General features: G+C 39.5%; 2 protein-coding genes across 18 annotated transcripts in view; one reads left to right on the top strand and one right to left on the bottom strand.

Moving 5' to 3' along the window:
• Positions 1–23,693, bottom strand: part of AHI1 (Abelson helper integration site 1) — a 216,920-nt gene that overhangs the window by 33,254 nt on the left and 159,973 nt on the right. For 15 of the 17 annotated variants that reach the window (XR_002521763.2, XR_002521761.2, XM_009206039.4 and 12 more), the window contains 2 exons: positions 6,458–6,620; positions 1,808–1,905 (listed from right to left, as the gene is read on the bottom strand). Coding sequence is in view for 13 of the 17 variants with exons in the window: in XM_009206039.4 (XP_009204303.2) it covers positions 1,808–1,905; positions 6,458–6,620 (261 nt within the window). In the remaining 4 variants the exon portion in view is untranslated. The remainder of the gene's footprint in view (positions 1–1,807; positions 1,906–6,457; positions 6,621–23,693) is intronic. The other 2 variants (XR_002521765.2, XR_002521764.2) reach the window with 1 other exon arrangement.
• Positions 21,716–22,276, top strand: LOC108585586 (40S ribosomal protein S11-like). The gene has a single exon (XM_017958313.2). It carries the CDS (start codon positions 21,744–21,746, stop codon positions 22,218–22,220), a length of 477 nt encoding a protein of 158 aa, XP_017813802.2. The 5' UTR covers positions 21,716–21,743; the 3' UTR covers positions 22,221–22,276.

Genomic DNA, 23,693 nt, shown 5'->3' with positions numbered 1-23,693 from the left:
TGGGCTCTGCCTTCATTACAAGCTTCCATTTACTGATATAACAGAACTAACACACTAATTCTCATTTGATTTTGAAGCTCTACATTCTCTCAAATTCCAATCCTGCATTACTGGCTCCCAGTGAATATTTCTCTCTGGGAGCACTACAGATACTACTAACAAATTGAGATATCTAAAACCGAGCTTGTCATCTCTTACTCTGCAAGGAATGGTGATTTCTTGCCCCTGTCTTCCCAAATCTTTCTTATTTATTTCATTACTTCTGTTGCACCACTGTTTATTCAGTTGTATAAGTCAAGACGCTTAGCAAAATCCTAGATTCCAACCTCACTAATAAAATCCAATCAATCATAAAATCCTGTCAATTACAGCTTATGTCCCCTGCCCTCTATCCCCACTAGTTCAGGTTTTCATATTTTATTTCCATGCATTCCGAATTTCCTTGTGCTAGGTCCTTAGCTACCTCAAATTCAGCAACTATTCTGCTGCACTAGAATGACCTTTCTAACACGCAAATCTGTTCATGTCATTCCCTGAATTACCTCCTTCAGGGGATCCCCTTCGTCTGGAGTATAAAATCTAAGTGTTTTAGCAGAGTATGCTACGCTCTTCTGTGGCCTGGTTCCTGCATTTCTCCTGTCCTTCTCTCTATTAGAACTCATGCCCAGACATAATCATAGATACCATAACTTACTTGTGTTATTCCCTCTGCTGGAAAGTTTTTTCTAACTTCACTGACTTAACACATATTTGTGCATCCTAGATGCCTCAGGTCAAGTATTTCCTCCTTAGGAACTCTACATGGACTCCCCCAGGGTATATTTAAGAGGGTTTCTTCGTATGTGTTCCCAATATACTGTGTATATATCTTCATTACAGTTTCTACCAGAGTCTACTGGACTTGCTTGCAGGTGTGTACGCCAGCCTGTAAGCAACTTAAGGGCAAGTGCCTTGCCTACTCCTGAAACTCCTGTTTCAGTGGGGATTAATAGAGTGCATGGACGAAGGCATTCAATAAATACATGCTGAATGACTGAATGATACATGTCAGGTTCAACTGTCAAAAAAATTTATTTTGACATTGCAATGATATGTACATGAAATGTATTTGTAAAAAAAACCTATGTTGGTTCATGGAATCAAGAAGCAGTGAGGTTACTCAGTCTAAGGGAAGAGCTAATGTGGTATAATAAAAGTTTAGTAAGCAGTACACATGACAGTACAGCGCTTATTAAACATTCCGGCCAAAGCACTGCTAACCTCAGAAGAATACTGATTAACATCCCCGAAGGGCCTGATGACACAGACGGAAACACACGACAGTTCTCTGGCTGCTGTGGCTGATAATACATCCACATTCATTTTAACATAAAAACATTTAAAATTACTTCCAAGTAAAAGGAATGCTCCAGAAAGATAGAACATCTTAGTTTTGTGAACTCCAGTGATCTCCAGCATAAATGTTTACCTCCCAGGTGGGGCTGATGACACTGTCCGTACCATAGTTAAAGAAATAAGTGCAGAGTAGAAATAGCACCTAAAGCCACAAGTTCCACTTTGGGTCCTTGTACCATCACTTAGGCCGTGACCCGGAGTCTACTTTAACCTCTCTGAGCCTCCTCAGTTTCCTTATCTGGAAAATGGCTATAATATTTGCCTTACGTATTTCATAATGATGTAGGTACCAAGACATAAAAAATAATGTGAACAATGAAGGATAACAAGCATAAAAAATAAAGTAATATTTTATCCAGAGAGAGTGAAAATCAAAATACACATGCAAACACATATTCTTAAAAACATTTACCTTCTGAGGAGCTGGAGACTTTTCTATTTTAGTTTTTTCCTCAGGGCTTAAAGGCGGGGATCGCTCTTTTATCTCAGGAGGCAGTTCTTGATACAGTGCTGAAATTGGAGAAAGGAATTCATGCAATCAAACTGAGGAGCACTGCTTCATGGGGGAAAAACAATTGATGGTAGGGGCAAATACGAAATTAAAGAAATATTCAATTCCTTGGTGTACCAATAAGATACCTAAAACTTACTTGTTATGGCAATTTGCAGTTTTACTCATTAGTTATCAAAAGAACTATGATTGGAAAATTTTAATCATCTGGATTTCAGAAAGTTAGAAGGTGTCATTTTCACTTATTATGTGGTCAGACAGATGCTTATTTTATCTCAATACACATTTACCAGGAACCTGCTAAATGCCAGGATATCTGCTAGGAACTGCTGGAGAATATATGGAGATCATCAAAAGATGGTCTCCACTAGCAAGGAGCTTACAATCTGGTCAGAGAAAGACATCTTTACAAGTAACTATAAAATAAATGTGACATTATTTGAAAGTGAAATAATTACAAAGACAAACTCTGATGTGGGGATGGAAAACGCTTAATGGAAGAAGTGGTAGGTGTATCAGACTCTGAAGACTAGGTAGGATTTTACCAGTCAGAGGTATGCAGAAAAAATAATTTGGGGGCAGGGCACAGTGGCTCATGCCAGCACTTTGGGAGGCCGAGGCGGGCGGATCACTTGAGGCCAACAGTTTGAGGCCAGGCTGGCCAACATGGCGAAACCCCGTCCCTACCCAAAAATATAAAAATTAGCAGGGCATGGTGGCGTGCACCTGTAGTCCCAGCTTTGGGAGGCTGAGGCATGGGAACTGCTTGAACCTGGGAGGTGGAGGTTGCAGTGAGTCAAGATAGCACCACTGCACTCCAGGCTGGGAGACAGGCAGAGACTCTGTCTCAAAAAAAAGGAAAGGATAATTTGGGAAGATGATATGAAATCAATAAGCATGGAGTTAGGACTCTATATGATGTTGAATCTATATACAGTGTTGAATTTAAGATTCTTATAATTCAATATTCCATGTAATCTATTGAAGCTACATAGGGTATTGAAGTTAAAGAGCTATGTGCAAATTTTGAAGGGTTAAAACAAAAATATATTTTGGTTAAGAACATCTCTGAATTGAAAGAAATTACTGAAATATACTTGATCAAAATTGTACAACTAAAATTATGAGATATACTAATTGTCTTCGTATGTGGAGTGGTTTTATTATTGGGTTTCTTTATCTCATATTTTAAGGGTGTTAGATGCGATGGGGGAAGCTGATCATGTTGTTCTTTCCAGTGCCTTAAGATACAAAGAGAATAAGTTCTTTATAATAGTGGGAGTATGAACTTCTTTTATTGTGTTGTTCTCTTAGAGGACAGGCTCTCAATTGAACAGTGGGTGGAGATTCTGCTCATACACTCCTTTAGATCATTTACTTTGCATAGTTGGCTTCAGATAAAGATCAAGGACAATTCTTCCTACTATTTTTAGACTAGAATATGCTACTGACAGTCATTTTTTTCTCTAATGTTAAAACTGGGCAATTGAGTTTTTTGTTAAATTCAGGTAAAAAAAGGATAAAAGGGAAAGGGAAATAACCCCTAATGAAGTGTGAGAATTCAATCATTACAGTCTCAGATTTTCTAAGTTTTTTTTTTTTTTTCTGTTTGTTCTAGTCTATACGAGGCTTTTTAAAGCAGCAGTGACTGATGCCAAAAGAAAACATAAATTATTCTGGGATACAATAAAGAATTATGGCAGTTGAAGGATGGTCATTATTGAGACAAATAATTAATTTCTTTATGTAGCCATCAACTCATCACTGCAATATGCCTCAGAGGTCTGGCTTTGATCATTATGGAAGAAGAACAAATTTTATTAGCTTTTAAAATGAATTTATTTTTTGTGGAGATGAGTCTTGTTATATTGCCCAGGCTGGTCTCAAACACTTGGCCTCAAGTGATCCTCCCTTTTCAGCCTCCTGAAGTGTTGGGATTACAGGCATGAGCCACTGCATCTGGCCTTATTAGCTTTTCATTTCACTGTAGCTCAAACATCTATATCTTCTCAAGATCTGCAAGCCTAAGAGGTTATTTTTGTAAACTAGATTCTCAAGTTAAAGCACTTAATTCCACCCTGCCTAGAGACACACAAGTGAGAAAATTTAAAAAATATTTCCACTTGTATACGAAAATAATAATGGATTCTAATATTTCATTAAAATGAGGCATACTCCAGAGTGACCACGATTGTGCTGGCAGCTGTTGATTTAAAAAGCTTGATTTAAACAGAAGCTACCCCTGTTTAACCTCAGCTGTTGACCCTGTGGGAGAGCCAACGATGGGAAGAAGGAACTTGGCTATTTTAGATGATCTGGAAGTTAAAAGTACTGAACTTATGGAACTTATACACTGTCTTATGCCTACATGGGAATTAACCTGTCCTAAAATTTCTTCCTTTCATACGGCCTTATGTTTTTTCCATTACACAACCTCTTCTAAACACAAAAATATACCTCTAACAGAGTTTAAGAGTTGTATGTCAAAATTAGCTGGGCATGGGAGCATGCGCCTGTAGTTCCAGCTACTCAGGAGGCTGAGCTGGGAGGACTGATTGAGCCTGGGAGGTCAAGACTGCAGTGAGCCATGACTGCATCACTGCACTCTAGCCTGGGTGACAAAGTGAGGCCCCGTCTCAAAAAAAAAAAAAAAAAAAAAAAAAAAACCAGTTATATGTCATTTACTACTTACAAGAAGGTAACTGAAACAGTTGCACAGAAGAAATTAAGAATTTTGTTATGAGAATGAGAAGCGGTACAATTTTTGAGACACATAGCACTTTTTAGGGGAGGGGTCTGCTGACTGTGGCAGATAAGCTGAAGAAGGGAGCTGCAATGAGACTTAGGGCACTTGAGAGACTGGGGAGGGGAGCAACGGGAAGGACCTGGCTGCAGACAAGGTCGTGGGAAGGTGCCAAAGATAGACAATTTTATCTAGGCTTAGCCCAGCATCTGGTAATCACGAAGGAAATTCTTCTTCCATTCCTACATCTCTTTGGCTGTCAAAATTGAAAACTTAAGTTATAATCAATAATATTTTTGTTTAGTCGTAGTTTTGGGTTAAACAGTTTCATGGACTAGCCTGAAAACCAACTATTATTTATAATAATTATTTCTTTACAGAAACAAAAGACTTAAATATTCAAAACACAGATTGTTCTCAATTTCAAGGCTGCCTATACTACAATTTTTTTTTTTTTTTGAGACAGAGTTTTGCTCTCTTGCTAGGCTGGAGTGCAGTGGCACGATCTTGGCTCACTGCAACCTCTGCCTCCCAGGTTCAAGTGATTCTCCTGCCTCAGCCTCCCAAGTAGCTGGGATTACAGGTGCCTGCCACCACGCCTGGCTAAATTTTGGTATTGTTAGTAGGGACAAGGTTTTGCCATGTTGGCCAGGCTGGTCTCGAACTCCCGACCTCAAGTGATCTGCCTGCCTCAGCCTCCCAAAGTGCTGGGATTACAGGCATGAGCCACAGTGCCTGGCCTGCCTATACTGCATTTTGAATCAGAACCAGAATTTTTGTGCTTACAGAAGAAAAGCTTACACACGATATCATTTAATTCCTTCATTTTACAGAAGGTAACTGGGGCATATGAGTGTAAGATGTTGAGCTGAGGTTAGAAGTCAGTTTTCCTGACCCCTGAGTGTTGTGCTTTTCCTAGCATGCTATCAAGTTAATTGTGGATAGGATGTATTCTTCTGAAGAAGCACTACTGTACTTCTTCTCTTTAATGATAGTTTTAAAGTTATTATTATTTTCTGTTTTCAGGCTCTCTGCGTTAGTTCTGTTTTCACCTCTCAAGGCCTACTGGTGAATCTACAGCTTTCAGAAACCCATATTTAGATTTTCTTTCCTAGTTCTTTTTTTTTTTCATTTTTAAGCTGTTATTTATTGAACAAAAACCATTATTAAAACACAAAGTAGAAATTAAAATACAAGATAGGTTCATACAGTCTTGTCACATCACATGGTAAGTTCTAGGCTTTGTCAACATGTGCATATAGCTTTTAAATAATTGTCATTTATCAACTTTGTGCTTACATATTTTCAGCTCTGGCTCATTTTTTTTTCCCCCATAAATGAGGGCTAAATTTACTTGAGAATGAAACAACTTATTGTAGTTTTGTTTTCACAGGTAACCAGCTAGGACTGAGGTATACAAAGTAAAAGAACTGCAGTTGGGGAACTAGAGGCTCTTAAGATGCCAGTCAGCTGAGAAGTCACTGTGGCAAGAGAAGAACTGACAGAACTGTGCACGAGGCAGGTGCAGGGTCAAACGAGTTGAATAAGAAAGCTGGTAGCTAGAGGGGCAGGGTCCCCTGGGATAAGAAGTCCATGAAACAAACATTCCAATCTCAGAATGTAGCAGCTTTCTAACGTACTAGTGCCTCCTCTTTTTATTTTTTTACATCATGAGAATGAAAAGCAATATCCATTGGTAAACATATGCAAAGGTTACAAAGACAGTAAATTAAAGACTAGAAAATGATAAAATCTTGGACTATCAGTTATACCATACTAGTAAACCAGGAAGGGAGCATAAAACTTACTTTCACTAGCCACATGATTAGCTGGAAAATAACCTTCCTGTCCCTTTCCTATGCTGCCATACCACCAGTCTTCATTATCTTTGAAAAACACTCGGATAATGTCTCCGCGATGGATGGTTAGTTCATCTGATCGATTCGCTGTGTAGTCATAAAGAGCCACTACCTAAGAGAGAGATAAGACCACCACAGCTTTATCACAACTGTACCACAGAGAAAACCCCCAACATTCACTTCCTCTTGCAGAAGAGCAGCTGAAACCAAAGCAGTACTTTGGTAAGTGTGAGGCTGTCTCAAGGTTTGCTAATGGGATGAGGGGTGGTGGGAACACAGCAGGAGAAGCAAGATAAAAGACTGTGGGATTGAGAAATGGTTATGAGCATTCAATACACTAAGATTAGCTTCAAAATAGCAGATGTTAATTTTTTTAAGTAAATTACTTGTGAAGCAAATAAAAAAAAGTTCGCATACCATTTACTTTTTTAGAATTGTTTTATACTACCTTTAAGTCTCATTCTCTGTGCTAAGCAGATGCATCTGAAAAAAAATTCTTCAGAAGGTCTACAGTTTTACAAAAAGGAAAAACTCAGTGGAACAATCTGATTGCATCGCTTGGTTTACTGTTAATGTCTCTTTTTGAGATAAATTTCTCTACATACACATAATTTTTTATGTTTTACATCAACAAATTAAACCTTCTATCTTTAAAAAGTATCCTTATAAGTTATTTTTACTTGATACGAATTTAAGAGGAAAAGCCTTTTTATGAGAATCCTCTTCTTTGTGTTATGGTAATCATATTTGATTTCCTTTTCTTTTGAAAACCCAAGTCAAAATGATATGGCAGTGGCTGCACAGGAATTTAAAAATCCTTGGCTGGGCATGACGGCTCATGCCTGTAATCTCAGCACTTTGGGAGGCCGAGGCAGGAGGACTGCTCGAAGCCAAGAATTCGAGATCAACCTGAGCAACAAAGCCAGACCTTCATCTCTATACAAAAAAATTAAAAAAAATTAGTTGGGTGTGGTAGTGTGTGCCTGCAGTCCTAGCCACTGAGGAGGCTGAGGTGGGAGGATCACTTGAGCCCCAGGGTTTGGAGGCTGCAGTGAGCTATGACTGCACCACTACACTTCAGCCTAGGTGCCTGGGTGCCTGGGTGACGCAGAAAGACCTTGTCTCTAAAAAAAAAAAAAAAGAAAAAAGAAAAGAAAATCTCTTATAGTAGTTAAAAGGAGGAAGATCTCAATTCATTTTAGATTTAGATCTGATATACTGTATATAAAGCAGGACATAACAACATCTATACTAAATAATACATTTATGCTGTTTTCCCCTCTACTTAAACAGTATCTGAAAATGTAGAGCTTATACAACTACATATGTAATGGAAAATTACATATATATGTATCATGTCTCAGTGTGCACAGCACGTGTGAGTCCAGGGAAGAGACACTTAAGAATCCAGTGTGGTGGAACCCGGCATTAGATGTGAGAGCTGAGAGAGAAGGGTACGAGAAGCTGAGGCTAATGGAGTAAGTAGGGCTCAGATCATGCGTGTTGAAAAAGTTCAGACTCAATAATATGGCCAATGGAAAGGCACAGAAGGGTTTTAACCAGAGGATTCCATTACAGTTCACATAGCTGTTTCTGGTACCTTCTAATCAATTTAACAATATTTATTAACACATCAACCAGGCAATTCTAACAAATGAGTTTGGACTTAACCGCTGTCACCATATAAGAGCAGTAATGATAATTTAATTCAAATGGCTCAAATGCAATGCCTATTGTACAGCTTAGCATAGTATCTAATTTACAACATGTGATGCAGGGTATTATTTAAGGTTTAAGTTATAACTTTAGTATATTGATGTTAACTCGCTTATATAAAAGTGGAACTTTTAACTTTTTTCTTTGTTCTCCAAATTTCTCTTTCACTCTCTCACCTGGTACTATCATAGAAGAAGAAAGCTAATTAAAATGTACTGAGTGCTTATCATGTTCTAGATACCATGCTAGTTGTTTAGGTGTTATTCTGCTTAATCCTTATGACAACTTGGTGAGGCCAGGTATCCTTATTTCCATTTTATAAAAGAGAAATTTAGGAACTTCCCTAAAGTCAAGTAAACTAGTAAGTGATAGAATCAAGACTTAAACTCAGTCTCAATCTCTCTCCTTCCTTTCCTTCTTTCTTTCTTTTCCCCTAGTTCCAAGAAACTCTATGATGGTTCATTCCTGTTGTTCCTTATCCTGGCTGTGGTACACTGAAACACCACAACTTTAATGAGTCTCATGCAAATATGAGGTGAACGTATGCTTATTTGTCTGGAGCCCTAGGTGGCTGCTGGGAAGGAGAACAGGTGAGATTCAGCTTAGGCAACAGAATCACTTAGGAAATCCTGCATCATGCTGTGTCACTGTGTGAACCTTGGAAAATCTGAAGCTTATCAAGTGAAGTCTGAAAAATTTTCCTGAATTTTACACACAGGGGTGTCTTGATAAAAGAATCCCTTCGAGGCACAGGGGTCCAAAAAGCCTATGAGAGTCGACATTACACCTTTTCTTTTTTTTTTTTTTTGAGACGGAGTCTCAAGGCCAGGTCACCTGTAGGCTGGAGTGCAGTGGCGCTGATCTCGCTCACTGCAAGCTCCCTCCCAGGTTCACGCCATTCTTTCCTGCCTCAGCCTCCCAGTAGCTGGGACTACAGCCGTCAGCCACCACCGCTAGTTTTTGTATTTTAGTAGAGACTGGTTTCACTCATGTTAAATAGATGGTCTCGAACATCTCCTCTGACCTCGTGATCCACCCCACTGCCTCCCAGTGCTTGGATTATACAGGCTGAGCCACCGCCACCGCCTACACTCCTTTTCTATTATAGTACCCACTGATTCTTCTCTTCTTACAGAACCAAATACACACATTAATTTTGCATGGCCCACTAGTACCTGTAAACATGTTTTGCACTCTGTGACTGTTATGGACTGAACTGTGTCACTCAAAATTCACAGGCTGAAGCCCTAGCCTCCAGTGTGAATGTATTTGGAGACACGGCCTTTATGGAGGTAATTCAGGTTAAATGAAATCATAGGGGTGGGGCCTGGATTAACAGAACTGGCATTTTTATGAAAGGAAGATACAGTGAGAAAGTGGCCATCTGCAAGACAACAGGAGAGGCAGTAGGAGAAACTGACTGTGCTAGCACTTTGATCTTGGTCCTCTAGCCTCCAGAATTGTGAGAAAATTAATTTCTTCTTATTTTTTAAAAAAATTATTTCAATAGCTTCAGGGGTACAAGTGTTTTCTGGTTACATGGATGAACTGTACAGTGGTGAAGTCTGGGCTTTCAGTGTACCTGTCATGTAAATAGTATACACTGTACCCCACAGGTAATTTTTTGTTGTTGTTGTTGAGACAAAGTCTTGCTCTCTTGCCCAGGCTGGAGTGCAGTGGCGCCATTTCGGCTCACTGCAACCTCCGCCTCCAGGGTTCAAGCTATTCTCCTGCCTTGGCCTCCTGAGTAGCTGGGATTACAGGTGCCCGCCACCATGCCCGGCTAATTTCTGTATTTGTAGTAGAGATGGGGTTTCACCACGTTGGCCAGACTGGTCTCAAACTCCTGACGTCAGGTGATCCGCCTGCCTTGGTCTCCCAAAGTGCTGGGATTACAGACGTGAACCACTGTGCCCAGCCCCCGACAGGTAATTTTTCATTCTTCATCCCTCTCCCACCCTCCTTCTACTTTTCTGACTCCCCAGTGTTCATTATACCTCTCTGTATGCCTTTGTGTAGCTTAGCTCCTACTTTTAAGTGAGAACATGTAGTATTTGGTTTTGTTCCTGAGTTACCTCACTTAGGATAATGGTCCCAGTTCCATACAAGTTGCTGCAAAATATATTATTTCATACTTTTTAAAATGGATGAGTAGCAGTCCACATACATACACATACCACATTGAGAAAATAAATTTCTGTAAAACCACCCAGTCTGTGGTATTTTGTTAGGCCAGCCCTAGCAGGCTAGTACACTTTTAAACCTGATGGTATCAGATGAACCACTTACTACCACCCCAGCCTAAAACTACAAATGGGTAATGCCTCACTTGTATCCATTTCAGGTCCTCAGCAACTTACAGAACCGTGTTCCACACTATTAAGCTGTCATCTCCGGATGAAGCAATGTCTTTATCATAAAACTCTACAACCAGCATCCCTGGGAGGGTGATGACTGGTGATGCTACATTCTCTAAAGCAAAGAAATTGGAGCATGTCATCATAATACCATTGTTGACATTTAAGTACAGGCAGACCTCATTTTATCGTATTTCACAGTGTGGTGTTATAATATGTATTATGTTTCTGTTTCCAGGTCCTGGTTCATAACTCCCATATCCCTTGTTACAGTTTTTTGGTTTAATGGTGGGTATGTTAGGCCTTAGGGGCAGGCCTCAGAAAACAGAGTATCTCTGACCTCCTCCTGCCCTCCATTTACCTGCCCCAAGGTAGGGCTCTAATCACCACCCCCTACCTTTCTAACTGTAGGTCTTATGAACAGTCAGAGGGTCCTTCCGCCCTCTACCCTAGAGGAAGGAATGCTGATGTCACGGAGCTTCCATAAAAAACCAAAGAGGTGCTGCTGAATCTGGTTTGCCAGTATTTTATTGAGGATTTTTGCATCGATGTTCATCAGGGATATTGGTCTAAAATTCTCTTTTTTTGTTTTGTCTCTGCCAGGCTTTGGTATCAGGATGATGTTGGTGTCATAAAATGAGTTAGGGAGGATTCCCTCTTTTTCTATTGATTGGAATAGTTTCAGAAGGAATGGTACCAGCTCCTCCTTGTACCTCTGGTAGAATTCAGCTGTGAATCCATCTGGTCCTGGACTTTTTTTCGTTGGTAGGCTATTAATTATTGCCTCAATCTCAGAGCCTGCTATTGGTCTATTCAGGGATTCAACTTCTTCCTGGTTTAGTCTTGAAAGAGTGTAAGTCTGCTGCTATAAAGACACATGCACAGGTATGTTTATTGTGGTACTATTCACAATAGCAAAGACTTGGAATCAACCCAAATGTCCATCAGTGACAGACTGGATTAAGAAAATGTGGCACATATACACCACGGAATACTATGCAGCCATAAAAAAGGATGAGTTTGTGTCCTTTGTAGGGACATGGATGCAGCTGGAAACCATCATTCTTAGCAAACTATCACAAGAACAGAAAACCAAACACCGCATGTTCTCACTCATAGGTGGGAACTGAACAATGAGATCACTTGGACTCGGGAAGGGGAACATCACACACCGGGGCCTATCATGGGGAGGGGGGAGGGGAGAGGGATTGCATTGGGAGTTATACCTGATGTAAATGACGAGTTGATGGGTGCTGACGAGTTGATGGGTGCAGCACAGCAACATGGCACAAGTATACATATGTAACAAACCTGCACGTTATGCACATGTACCCTAGAACTTAAAGTATAATAATAATAAAAAATAAATTAAAACAAACAAACAAACAAACACCTAAGAGGACTGGGTTAGGAGAGCTTCCAGATAGCTGAACAAACGGAGGTTCCAGGAGGGTGGCGCCCAGGGAGGTCATAGAGGCTTCCCCTTCTTCCCCCATACGTCGCTCAACGTATCTCTTCATCTGTTTCCTTTGTAATATGCCTTGTAATAAACCAGTAAATGTAAGTAAGTGTTTCCCTGAGTTCCAAGAGTTACTCCAGCAAATTAAGTGAACTGGAAGAGGAGGTTGTGGGAATCCCCACTTGAAGCCAGTTGGTCAAAAGTTCTGGAAGCCTGGACTTGTGAATGGTGCCTGGGGTTGGGGGCAGTCTTGGGGACTGAGCCCTCAGCCTGTGGGATCTGACGCTATCTTCAAGTAGAGGGTACTAGAATTGGATTGGAGTACCTCTAGCTGGTCATGGAAGTCTTCTGTGTTAAAAGCGGTGTGAGAGCACAGTGGAAACATGGTTTCAAAGTTTTTCCCAAACATGCAGATACTGCAATTTTTTTTTTTTTTTTTTTTTGCCAACTGAAGGTTTGTGGCAACCCTGCATTAAGCAAATCTATCAAGGTCATTTTTTTTCCCCAACAGCATGTGCTTGTGTCTGTGTGTCATATTCTGGTAATTCTTATGATAGTTCAAATGTTTCCATTATTATTATATCTGTTATGGTGATCTATGATAGGCGGTCTCTGATGTTAGCAATGTAATTGTTTTGCGGTGCCACAAACCATAGCCATAGAAAACAATAACTTAATTGATAAATGTTGTATATGCTTTGATTGCTTCACCAACCAACCTACACCCTCTTACCCCCTACCACCAGGTCTCTCTCCCCTTCTCCTTGGGCTTCTTATTTCCTGAGATATAACGGTATTGAAATTAGGCCAATTAGTAATTCTATAATGGCCCCTAAGTGTTCAAACCAAAACAGAGTTGCAAGTCCTTCATTTTAAATAAAAAACTAGAAATGATTAAGTTTAGTGAGGAAGGGATGTAGAAAGCTGATAGAGGCAAAACTTGGCCTTTTGTGCCAAACAGTCAAGTTACGAATACAAAGGAAAAGTTTTTGAAGGAAATTAAAAGTGCTACTCCAGTGAACACATGAATGATAAGAAAGCAAAACAGCTTCGTTTCTGATATGGAAGTTTTAATGGTCTGGATAGAAGATCAAACTAGCCACAACATTCTCTTAAGCCAAAGGCCAATCCAGAGCAAAGCCTTAACTCTCTTCAATTCTATGAAGGCTGAGAGAGGTGAGGAAGCTGCAGAAGAAAAGTTGGAAGCTAGCAGAGGTTGCTTCATGAAGTGTGAAGAAAGAAGCTATCTCCATAACATAAAAGTGCAAGGTGAAGCTGCAAGCGCTGAGGTACAAGCTGCAGCAAGTTATCCATATCTAGCTAAGATCACTAATGAAGGTGGCTATACTAAAGAACAGATTTTCTCAGTGGAGATTAAACAGACTTATATTGGAAGAAGATGCCGTCTAGGATTTTCATAGCTAGAGAGGAGAAGTCAATGACTGGCTTAAAAGCTTCAAAGAACAGGCTGACTCTCCTGTTAGGAACTAGTAACAGCTGGTGACTTCAAATTGAAGCCAGTGTTCAATTGCCATTTCAAAAATCCTAGAGCCCTTAAGAATTATGTTAAATCTACTCTGTCTCTCCTCTATAAATGGAAGAACAAATCTAGATGATAGCCCATCCATCAACAGCATGGTTTACTGAATATTTTAAGTCCTACTGTTTTGTGACCTTCTGCTCAGAAAAAAAGATTCCTTTCAAAATATTCTCACTGGTCTACCAAAGAGCTCTGATGGAGATGCACAGAGAAATAACTGTTGTTTTAATGCCAGCTACCACAACATGCATTGTGCAGCCCATGGATCAAGGAGTAGTTTTGACTTTCAAGTTTTGTCATTTAAGAAATATATTTCTTAAGTCCATAGCTGGACATAGATAGTGATTCCTCTGATGAATATGAGCAAATAAGTTGAAAACCTTCTGGAAAGGATGCACTATTCTAGATGACATTAAAAACATTTGTGATTCATGGGAGGACATCCAATTGTCAACATAATAGGAGTGTGGAAGAAGTTTATTCTGACTCTCATGGATGACTCTGAGGGCTTTAAGACTTCAGTGGAGGAAGTAACTGCAGATTCGGTGGAAACAGCAAGAAAACTAGAATTAGAAGTGGAGCCTGAACATGTGATTGAATTGCTGCAATCTCATGATAAAACAAATGGATGAAGAATTGTTTCTTATGGATGAACAAAGAAAGTGGTTTCTTCAGATGGAATCTACTCCTGGTGAAGATGCTGTGAATCTTGCTGAAATAACAGAGGATTTAGAATATCACATAAATTTAGTTGATAAAGCAACAGCAGGGTTTGAGAGGACTGAATGCAATACTGAAAGTTTTACTTTGAGTAAAATGCTATCAGACAGCACTGCATGCTACAGAAAAATATTTTGTGAAAGGAGAGTCAATCGATGTGGCAAATTTCATTTTTGTCTTATTTTAAGAAATTGCCACAGTCACCACAACCTTCAGCAACCACCACTCTGATCAGTCAGCTGCCATCAACACTGAGGCAAGATCTGCCTCCAGTAAAAAGATGACTTGCTGAAGGCTGAGATGATGATTGGCATTTTTTAGCAATCAAGTATTTTTTTCATTAACGTATGTACACTGTTCTTTTAGACATGGTGCTAGTACATAATAGACCACAGTAAACATAATTTTAAACATAGTTTTTTACGTACTGAGAAACCCTCAAATTTGTGTCACTTGTTTCACTGTGATATTCACCTTATTGCAGTGGTCTGGAACTAAACCGGCAATATCTTCAAGGTACGACTGTACAGAATTGCTATGCAATGAGGAATCAGGGTGGTTTCACATGCTACCATCTGTCAACATGACGGCAGCCGAATCTAACCATTCAGTTAGGATTACTCCCTTAACACGCTGAAAGGCAAAAACAATGTGGCTCATGGGAATCTGCTTGTATTTCAGCGTTTTTATCCAATGTGCTCTAAACTTCTCATATGAAGATCACCTACTGTCTTCTGATCAACATATTGTATGTAGTAAACTTCTTTGCTTGTTTTAACTTGGCAGTGGATTCTGAGTAAATCATAACTTCCCCATGTCCAATTAGATTTTATCATCTCCATATTTCATAACAAATTAAAGTCCTATAAAGAAGTTAGGTGGCACAGTCCTATCCAGAGGTTTGTTCTGAAGTAACAGTCTATTTTCTCCTTGTTCAGTCAGGCATCACTATAGAAATATCTTTCTTGACTATTCTTTTGATGAGTGTCTATTATAACATACCATCTCTTGCAACCTGTGGCTTGGCATGTAGGCATGACAGAATATCTTCAGCAATATGACTCGAATCTTGAGCTGACAGAGTAATTAAGAAATCTTTCTGTGACAGAAGTTTAAAGACACGAGCAAGTATGTCCATCTTGGTAATGACAGGTCTGGAAAATGAGATGTTTCACAAAATCCACGCGGTCAAATTTTGACCACTGTTCACATATTTGAAACAGAGTTCTTTTTCTCAAAGCTTGAGCATAATCATGGTCTCAGTGTCACTGGACTGGCAGGTTTCGTTTTTTTGACACACGATTTTCAGTCTTTTCCAGCACTGCTGGAAAGCAGTGCTTTCCAGACACCATTTCTTGATTCAGGCAGAGTCTGCCAGGCTGTTGTAAGGTATTAGCGGAATTCCTTTCTGTATTATCTTTCAAGGGATTAAATATTATTGTAGTGGTCTCTGAAGAATTCTCAATGACCCCTGGTCAATGAAACCAGTGTACTGAGGGAACACCAACCAGCAGAACTCAGCAGCATATTTGTTCCTTGCAGTTTTATCCACAATGCAATCCAATAATTGATATTCGTAATACCTCCAAGTCATTTGACAAGCTAAGCACTGAATAAATTCACGTGCATGAGCACTTTTTCCTTCAGCACTACTTCAACTGGGCCCATAATCATTTGGGAACTTCTCTGTGCCAGTCTAATAAGGCATTGTGGCATCTGGATCCCACCACTTTCTTTATGCTTTCTCCTTGACTAACCTGATTTCAGGCTTCTGGCTTCCAGTACTGTGAGTGAATAAATGTCTTATGTTTTAAGCCACCAAGTTTGTGGTAGTTTGCTCCAACAGCCCTAGGAAACTAATAGACATGATTTTTACTTTGGTAAGTGCTGGATTTTCTTCTATTTCTTTAAAGAGTGTTGGACTTTGTTCTGGCATGCAATTACTTGATACCGGTTTTCAGGTTTAGGTTTTTTTTTTTTTTTAGACGGAGTCTCACTCTGTCACCCAGGCTGGAGTGCAGTGGTGCAATCTTGGCTCACTGCAACCTCTGTCTCCCAGGTTCAAGTGATTCTCCTGCGTCAGCCTCCTGAGTAGATGGGACTACAGGCATGTGCCACCAAGCGCAGCTAATTTTTGTATTTTTAGTAGAGACAGGGTTGCAGCATGTTGGTCAGGCTGGTCTCGATCTCCTGACCTCATGATCTGCCTGCCTTGGCCTCCAAAGTGTTGGGATTACAGGCGTGAGCCACTGCGCCTGGCCCAGGCTTAGGTTTTGATATAGCATATTCAGAGAAGACTTTACTCTAGGGCTAAATTAACCCTAGGTTAATTTATCAAGGTGTGACCTTCCTGGTGATTCTACCTGATGCTCCACATATTGGGAATATTGAATAAAAATTACAAGCCATTGGACTAAGCTCCTGAACTAGGCCCCAACAGACCAGACTAACAATCAAAATGAAGTCACTTGTGCTGAAGTTCTATGTCATCAAACCAAAACTAACTTGTTAATTCACCTTCTAAGAAATTGGGAAAGAGAGGGAGCCAATTTCCCAAACAGGCCAGTTTAAATCTTCAACCAGTATGGTAATGAAGCTCCCTCTCTTTTAATCCTGACAACAAAAAGTAACCTGAAGTTAACCAGTTATTTTTCTATTGTTCTGTTTTCCTTTTCCTGATATACAAGGAAAGTAACTTTAAAAAACCAATCTGCTCTTTATTCTTTGTTTCTCCCCCCATTCCTTCTCTGTCTATAAAACCAACCTCTTTTGCTTACTTTATTGGAACATATATTCTATTTTATGGAATGAAATGCTGCCCCATTCTGGCAAATAAGCCAATTAAGATCTTTAAATTTATTATAATTTTGTCTTCTGACAGAAGGTTTATCCATTCGGGCTATCAGAAATGTGAATTTTCGCCATCCTGTTCTTGTGCCTTCTACTCTCTGATGGTCCTTTTCTTACGAAGTTTTGTTCCACATATGTGCAGATCAGCACTCAGCCAAAGACTTCAGGTACTCCTTAGGATTACTGGTACAATTATTACCATTTAATATAGCGCCAAATATAGAGTAATGTTTCAATAATTATTTTCAAAGTGAAATAAAATACGCTTTAAGAAAGTCTCATTTCTCAATAATGTCAAAGATAAAAAATATTTGTAGAAAACCAAATTTAACAATAAATCCTGAATTGTACAGAAGCACATTATTAAATATTCAAATGATTCCTTTACTAATAGTGACACTAGGACTATATTTTATTTCATAAGAGGAATAAAGAAACATATAGCCCTATTTCTAGCATCATGTGGTAGAAACATACAGTCCCTTACCATTATATCCAGGGACAACCTTAAAGATATTTATAAAAAAGAATTCAAGGTCCTATTATTTTTACCTGATCTTATCTGGATAATAATAGATTAAGAAAACAGAGATAAAGAAAGTAGATAATTGCACACAGTTTATTGCCTCTGTATCAGATAAATGATCTATTCCTATCTTGCCAAATAATGCAAGGATATGTGAAACTTAACACTTCAAACAAGCATTTGAAAGTATTTAATTCCAAATATCATCTGATAAAATAATGACCAAAGGTATTGGGAAGAATATCAAACTAGAAATCAAAAGAATGAGTTTTCAGTCCTGTGTAGGCCTCCAAGGTTAAAGTACTCAGATTACATATCTATAAAATAAGAGGTCTAGACAAGATGATATGTGGTATACCTTCCAGCTTTAAAATTTTACCAAACTAAGTACTCAAATAATTATTTCAAAAGAACAACATTCATAGACTTTAAGGTAAATTGAAGATATTAATTTATTGGATAACATCATAGCTTTATTGTTTGTGATCATACATTAACTGGAAAAGCTTTTGTCGGATTGTTGTAATAGTATATAGGAAAAGCCTCTTAGTAGTAATTAGACAACAATAACGATAAAGCATTTCCTCTGAATTTACCATTTGGAAATACTTTTCTTATTCTCTGACAAATAGGGATGACTTTCCACGTTAGACTGAACTTGACCTTTGGGCTTCAAAAATAAAGCTACTTTACATGTGAAAGCTCATTTTTATATGATGGTTGGTGCTATCATCTGAATGTTTGTGCTCCCTCAAATTCATACGCTGAAACTTAATCATCGAAGTGATGATGGGGCCTTTGGGAGGTGATTAGGTCATGAAGGCAGGAATGGAATTAAAGCCCTTACAAAAGAAACCCCAGAGAGCTTCCTTGCCCCTTCCACTTGTGAAGACACAGCAAGACGATGTCATCTATGAACCAGGAAATGGGTCCTCATCAGACATCAAATCTGCCAGTCCCTTGAGCTTAGACTTCCCAGTCTCCAGAAATGCGAGAAACAAACTTCAGTCATTTATAAGTCACTCAGTCTACGGCATTTTGTTACAGCAGCCTAAACAGACTAAGACCATTGGTACGAATTAAACCTTTTCTTACTGCGAATCACAATTCACATACGTTATAAGAAATAATTGGTGTTACATTGAAAAAGTTTCTAAAATACATGTTTTTATTGGCCATTTGCTAAAAAGAAATCAAGAGAGGCCGGGCGCGGTGGCTCAAGCCTGTAATCCCAGCACTTTGGGAGGCCGAGACGGGTGGATCACGAGGTCAGGAGATCGAGACCATCCTGGCTAACACGGTGAAACCCCGTCTCTACTAAAAAATACAAAAAACTAGCCGGGCGAGGTGGCGGGCGCCTGTAGTCCCAGCTACTCGGGAGGCTGAGGCAGGAGAATGGCGTGAACCCGGGAGGCGGAGCTTGCAGTGAGCTGAGATCCGGCCACAGCACTCCAGCCTGGGCGACAGAGCGAGACTCCGTCTCAAAAAAAAAAAAAAAAAGAAATCAAGAGAATTCTGCAGACCTTTATACATTGGACTACAGATTTGTTAAGAGAAGAAAAAATCATAGTGTATTTTCATTTTCTTTCTTGGGAGGCATAATCTGCTCACTATAAAAAGAAAATTACGTATCACTGATTTAGATTAGGGTTCTCAAAATGTACTCCCCAGACCTGCAGCAGCAACATCACCTGGAAACTTGTTAGAAATGTAAATTCTTGGGCCCTATTCCAAATCAAGGGCATCATAAATTCTGGGGATGGGCCCAGTAATCTGTGTTTTAGCAAGTCTTTCAGCAATTCTGATGTACCTAACGTTTAGTTAGTACTTTATTTTACTGGTCTACTTTATAAAACATATATACTTATTTCTGCACATATCAAGTAGTAACTGAATGGGTAAGAAACATAATTTAAAATATAAAGTCGAATCCTAGAATGTTACAGGGCAAACTTAAGAAATGAACCTACTCTCCCTTTCTGAGTTATTAGCTTTACTTACCTTGCTTCGTTTCCCACCTGTCACACTGAAATGCTCTCTAGCTCTAGATTTGGTCAATGTAACATCTACTTTGTCATTTTTTTTCAACAAACTTATGCTCAAACTGTAACTAGGAGTCATAATATATAATTTTTAGGTTAGTTAAAATCTCTTAAAGATTAGTCAAATTTTAAAATAGAAAAATACACAAACTTTAAAAATTGAATCTGTTCATCCAACAACAATCATGAGTTACTTATTATCAAATACTCTTACAGGCTAAGGAGAGAATAATGAATAAAAGAAATTAAAAAAAAAAATCCCACCCTCAGAGAGCTTCCATTTTTTGGGATGTTACATTGTATTCGGTTCGGTATTCCTTTTCAAAAAAACAAAGGGTACCTCTAACATTCGTAAAAGTTACTCTCCTGTTTCTCTACTTTTATGTTGCTAATAAACAGTACCAAGGTGCATGCAGATATATAATATTAAAATAACTTGTGCATGAATTATTTCAGAAAAGTATAATGAATTTCTTTAAATTCTCTTAATGAACTGTAAGCTATAAGTAAACGTAAAATTACTAGTAATAGACACAGACAATATTTTTAAATGAGAACAAATCCTAGTATTTGTAAGTAACATCCTACTCACGATTTACAGATACAGTTTCAGTAGTTATAAAACATTTTAGAAATATATAAACAGGGCAGGGCGTGGTGGCTCATGTGTGTAATCCCAGCCGAGGTGGGTAGATCACTGAGGTCAGGAGTTTGAGACCAGCCTGGCCAATATGGTGAAACCCCGTCTCTACTAAAAATAGAAAAATTAGCTGGGCATGGTGGAGCACACCTGTAGTCCCAGCTTCTTGGGAGGCTGAGGCAGTAGAATCACTTGAACCCAGGAGGCAGAGGTTGTAGTGAGCCGAGATTGCACTACTGCACTCCAGCCTGGGCGACGAGAGTGAAATTCCATCTCAAAAAAAAAAAAAAAAAAAAAAAAAAAAAGGAATACATAAACATCCACATTTATAAATACAGACATACACTACCTAATGACATTTCAGTCAGTGATGTACTGCATATATGACAGTGGTCCCATATAATGGAGCTGAAAAATTCCTATTGCCTACTTTTGTTATAGCTGTCATAATGTCACAGCACAATTGATTTTTAAATAAATTTAGTGTAGCCTGGGCTGGGCGTGGTGGCTCACACTTGTAAATCCCAGCACTTTGGAAGGCTGAGGTGGGAGGATCGCTTGAGTCCAGGAGTTCAAGACAAGCCTAGGCAACATGGTGAAACCCTGTCTCTACTAAAAATACAAAAATTAGCCAGGCATGGTGGTGCATGCCTGTAGTCCCAGCTACCTGGGAGGCTGAGGCAGGAGGACAGCTTGAGCCCTGGAAGTCAAGGCTGCAGTTCCTGAGATCATGCCATTGCACATCAGCCTGGATGACAAAGTGAGACCCTGCCTTTATAATAATCTCCTGTATCTTATGAGGTATTCTGTTTTTTAAACATCTCATTTAGATGTTTTAATTTTATTCAACCAAGGTTTTAGAACTCGTTAGCTCTAAAACAACCATACAGACCTCAGTTGGGTTTTCTCTCAGCACTGATGTTCATTTACTGTAACTATTAATCATCTGATACATTATAGACATGCCTGTGTATTTGTCCAGATATATTTAGGAATATAGGTATCTACCATTTACTTAATGCTTGCTATGTCTCAGGAAGGTGTTAACCATTTTATACTATACACATACATGTATGCACATATACACACACACACATATATTCCTAACTACCCCATTTAGTATTTATCATGCCTTAGTTTCTTTAACTATAAACTAAAATAATTGTTATTTTTAAGTTATACAATTTAGCAGAGTAGACATGTGAGCAAGTCTGCTTTTCTCCCAAGTCTATGCTCTTCTTAATCACTAGACTTACATTATAAGCACTCATGGAACCATGGGAACATAAACCTGCTTGGTTGACTGCTTGTCACTTTCCTTAAAATTATGCCAAAAAAAGGGTCTTAAAGACTTGGCATTTCCCTTTTTCAGGCCGGCTGGGAAGATGGCGGACATTCAGACTGAGCGTGCCTACCAAAAGCAGCTGACCATCTTTCAAAACAAGAAGAGGGTCCTGCTGGGAGAAACTGGCAAGGAGAAGCTCCCGCGGTACTACAAGAACATCGGTCTGGGCTTCAAGACACCCAAAGAGGCTATTGAGGGCACTTACATTGACAAGAAATGCCCCTTCACTGGTAATGTCTCCATTCGAGGGCGGATCCTCTCTGGTGTGGTGACCAAGATGACGATGCAGGGGACCATTGTCATCCGCCGAGACTACCTCCACTACATCCGTAAGTACAACCGCTTCGAGAATCGCCACAAGAACATGTCTGTGCACCTGTCCGCCTGCTTCAGGGACGTCCAGATCGGTGACATCGTTAAAGTGGGCGAGTGTTGGCCCCTGAGCAAGACAGTGTGCTTCAACGTGCTCAAGGTCACCAAGGCTGCCGGCACCAAGAAGCAGTTCCAGAAGTTCTGAGGCTGGACATCGGCCCGCTCCCCACAATGAAATAAAGTTATTTTCTCATTCCAAAAGAAAAAAAAGACTTGGCATTTCTGTATTAATAATGAAGAAACCTGAAGAAGATCAACAAAGTACTTTACTGCATACTCATTTCTCAGTCACAATCTGTTGAGGCCACCAAAGGAGGAAGCTACATGGGAAATTGAAATGAGACCAAGGTGGTGGCATACACGTACCACATACACATATATGTATATATTAACATAAATACTATGCATACATTAACATTTGTGTCCATTTGATTACTGAAGTTGGTACTTAGGGGTGGCAGGAAAGTACTAAAATGACTAAAGTTACTGTGGAAAGGCTGTGAAGAGGCCAAGCACAGTGGCTCATGCCTGTAATCCCAGCACTTTGGGAGGTCAAGGAGGAAGGATCACCTGAGCCCAGGAGTTCGAGACCAACCTGGGCAACACAGTGAGACCTCCATCTCTACAAAACAATAAAAAAATTAGCTGGGTGTGCTGGCATGCATCTGTAGTCCCAGCTACTCAGGAGGCTGAGGTAGGAGGACTGCTTGAACCCGGGAGGTCACCACGGCTGCAGTGAGCCGTGATGATGTTGCTACTGCACTCCAGCCTGGGTTACAGAGTGAGATTCTGTCTCCGAAAAAAAAAAAAAAAAAAAAGAAAAAAAAAAAAGGCTGTGAAGAAATCTTGAGTACTAAAATTAAATGAGAAAGCAGATAGCCGGACATTGATAATTAACTGCTTATTTTACTAAAACACCAAGGCTTATCTAATTCCAGTGTCAATCCAAATATTCTAGGAGAAGCTCATGTACATGCATATGAGCATTTGGTTTATGGGGAAGACGATAAGGATATAATAACAGAAAGGATAATGAAGAAGCATAGTAGAAAACATCCCTGGCTGGGTGTGGTGGCTCATGCCTGTAATCCCAGCACTTCGGGAGGCTGAGGCAGGTGGATCATCTGAGGTCAGGAGTTTGAGACCAGCCTGGCCAATGTGGTGAAGCCCCGTCTCTACTAATAATACAAAAAAAATTAGCTGGGCATGGTGGCACACACCTGTAATCCCAGCTACTCAGGAAGCTGAGGCAGGAGAATAACTTGAACGTGGGAGGTGGAGGTTGCAGTGAGCTGAGATCACACCACTGCACTCCAGCCTGGGCGACAAGAGTGAAACTCCACCTATGAAAAAAAAAAAAAAAAAAAAAGAGAAAAGAAACATCCCTATGTTAGCATGTAATTCTAATTGTGATACATAAGGAAATGTAGACAGTTGATTAGGGGACTCTAAAACTTATGAAAGAGTCTTTTGAATGGCAAAATAGAAAGTAGCAAATAGAATCTTCAGAAACAAATGGAAAACTCTGAGCTTAAGGATAAATGAGTAAAGGGGAATCACTTCCAGAACACTGAGGCAGTGAAATGGGCTCCTCCACCAATGCAAGAACACTCGGATT

This window comes from Papio anubis, chromosome 6 (genome assembly GCF_008728515.1).
Source record: "Papio anubis isolate 15944 chromosome 6, Panubis1.0, whole genome shotgun sequence".
NCBI lineage: Eukaryota > Metazoa > Chordata > Mammalia > Primates > Cercopithecidae > Papio > Papio anubis.
This window is presented reverse-complemented; position numbering and strand designations above follow the sequence as displayed.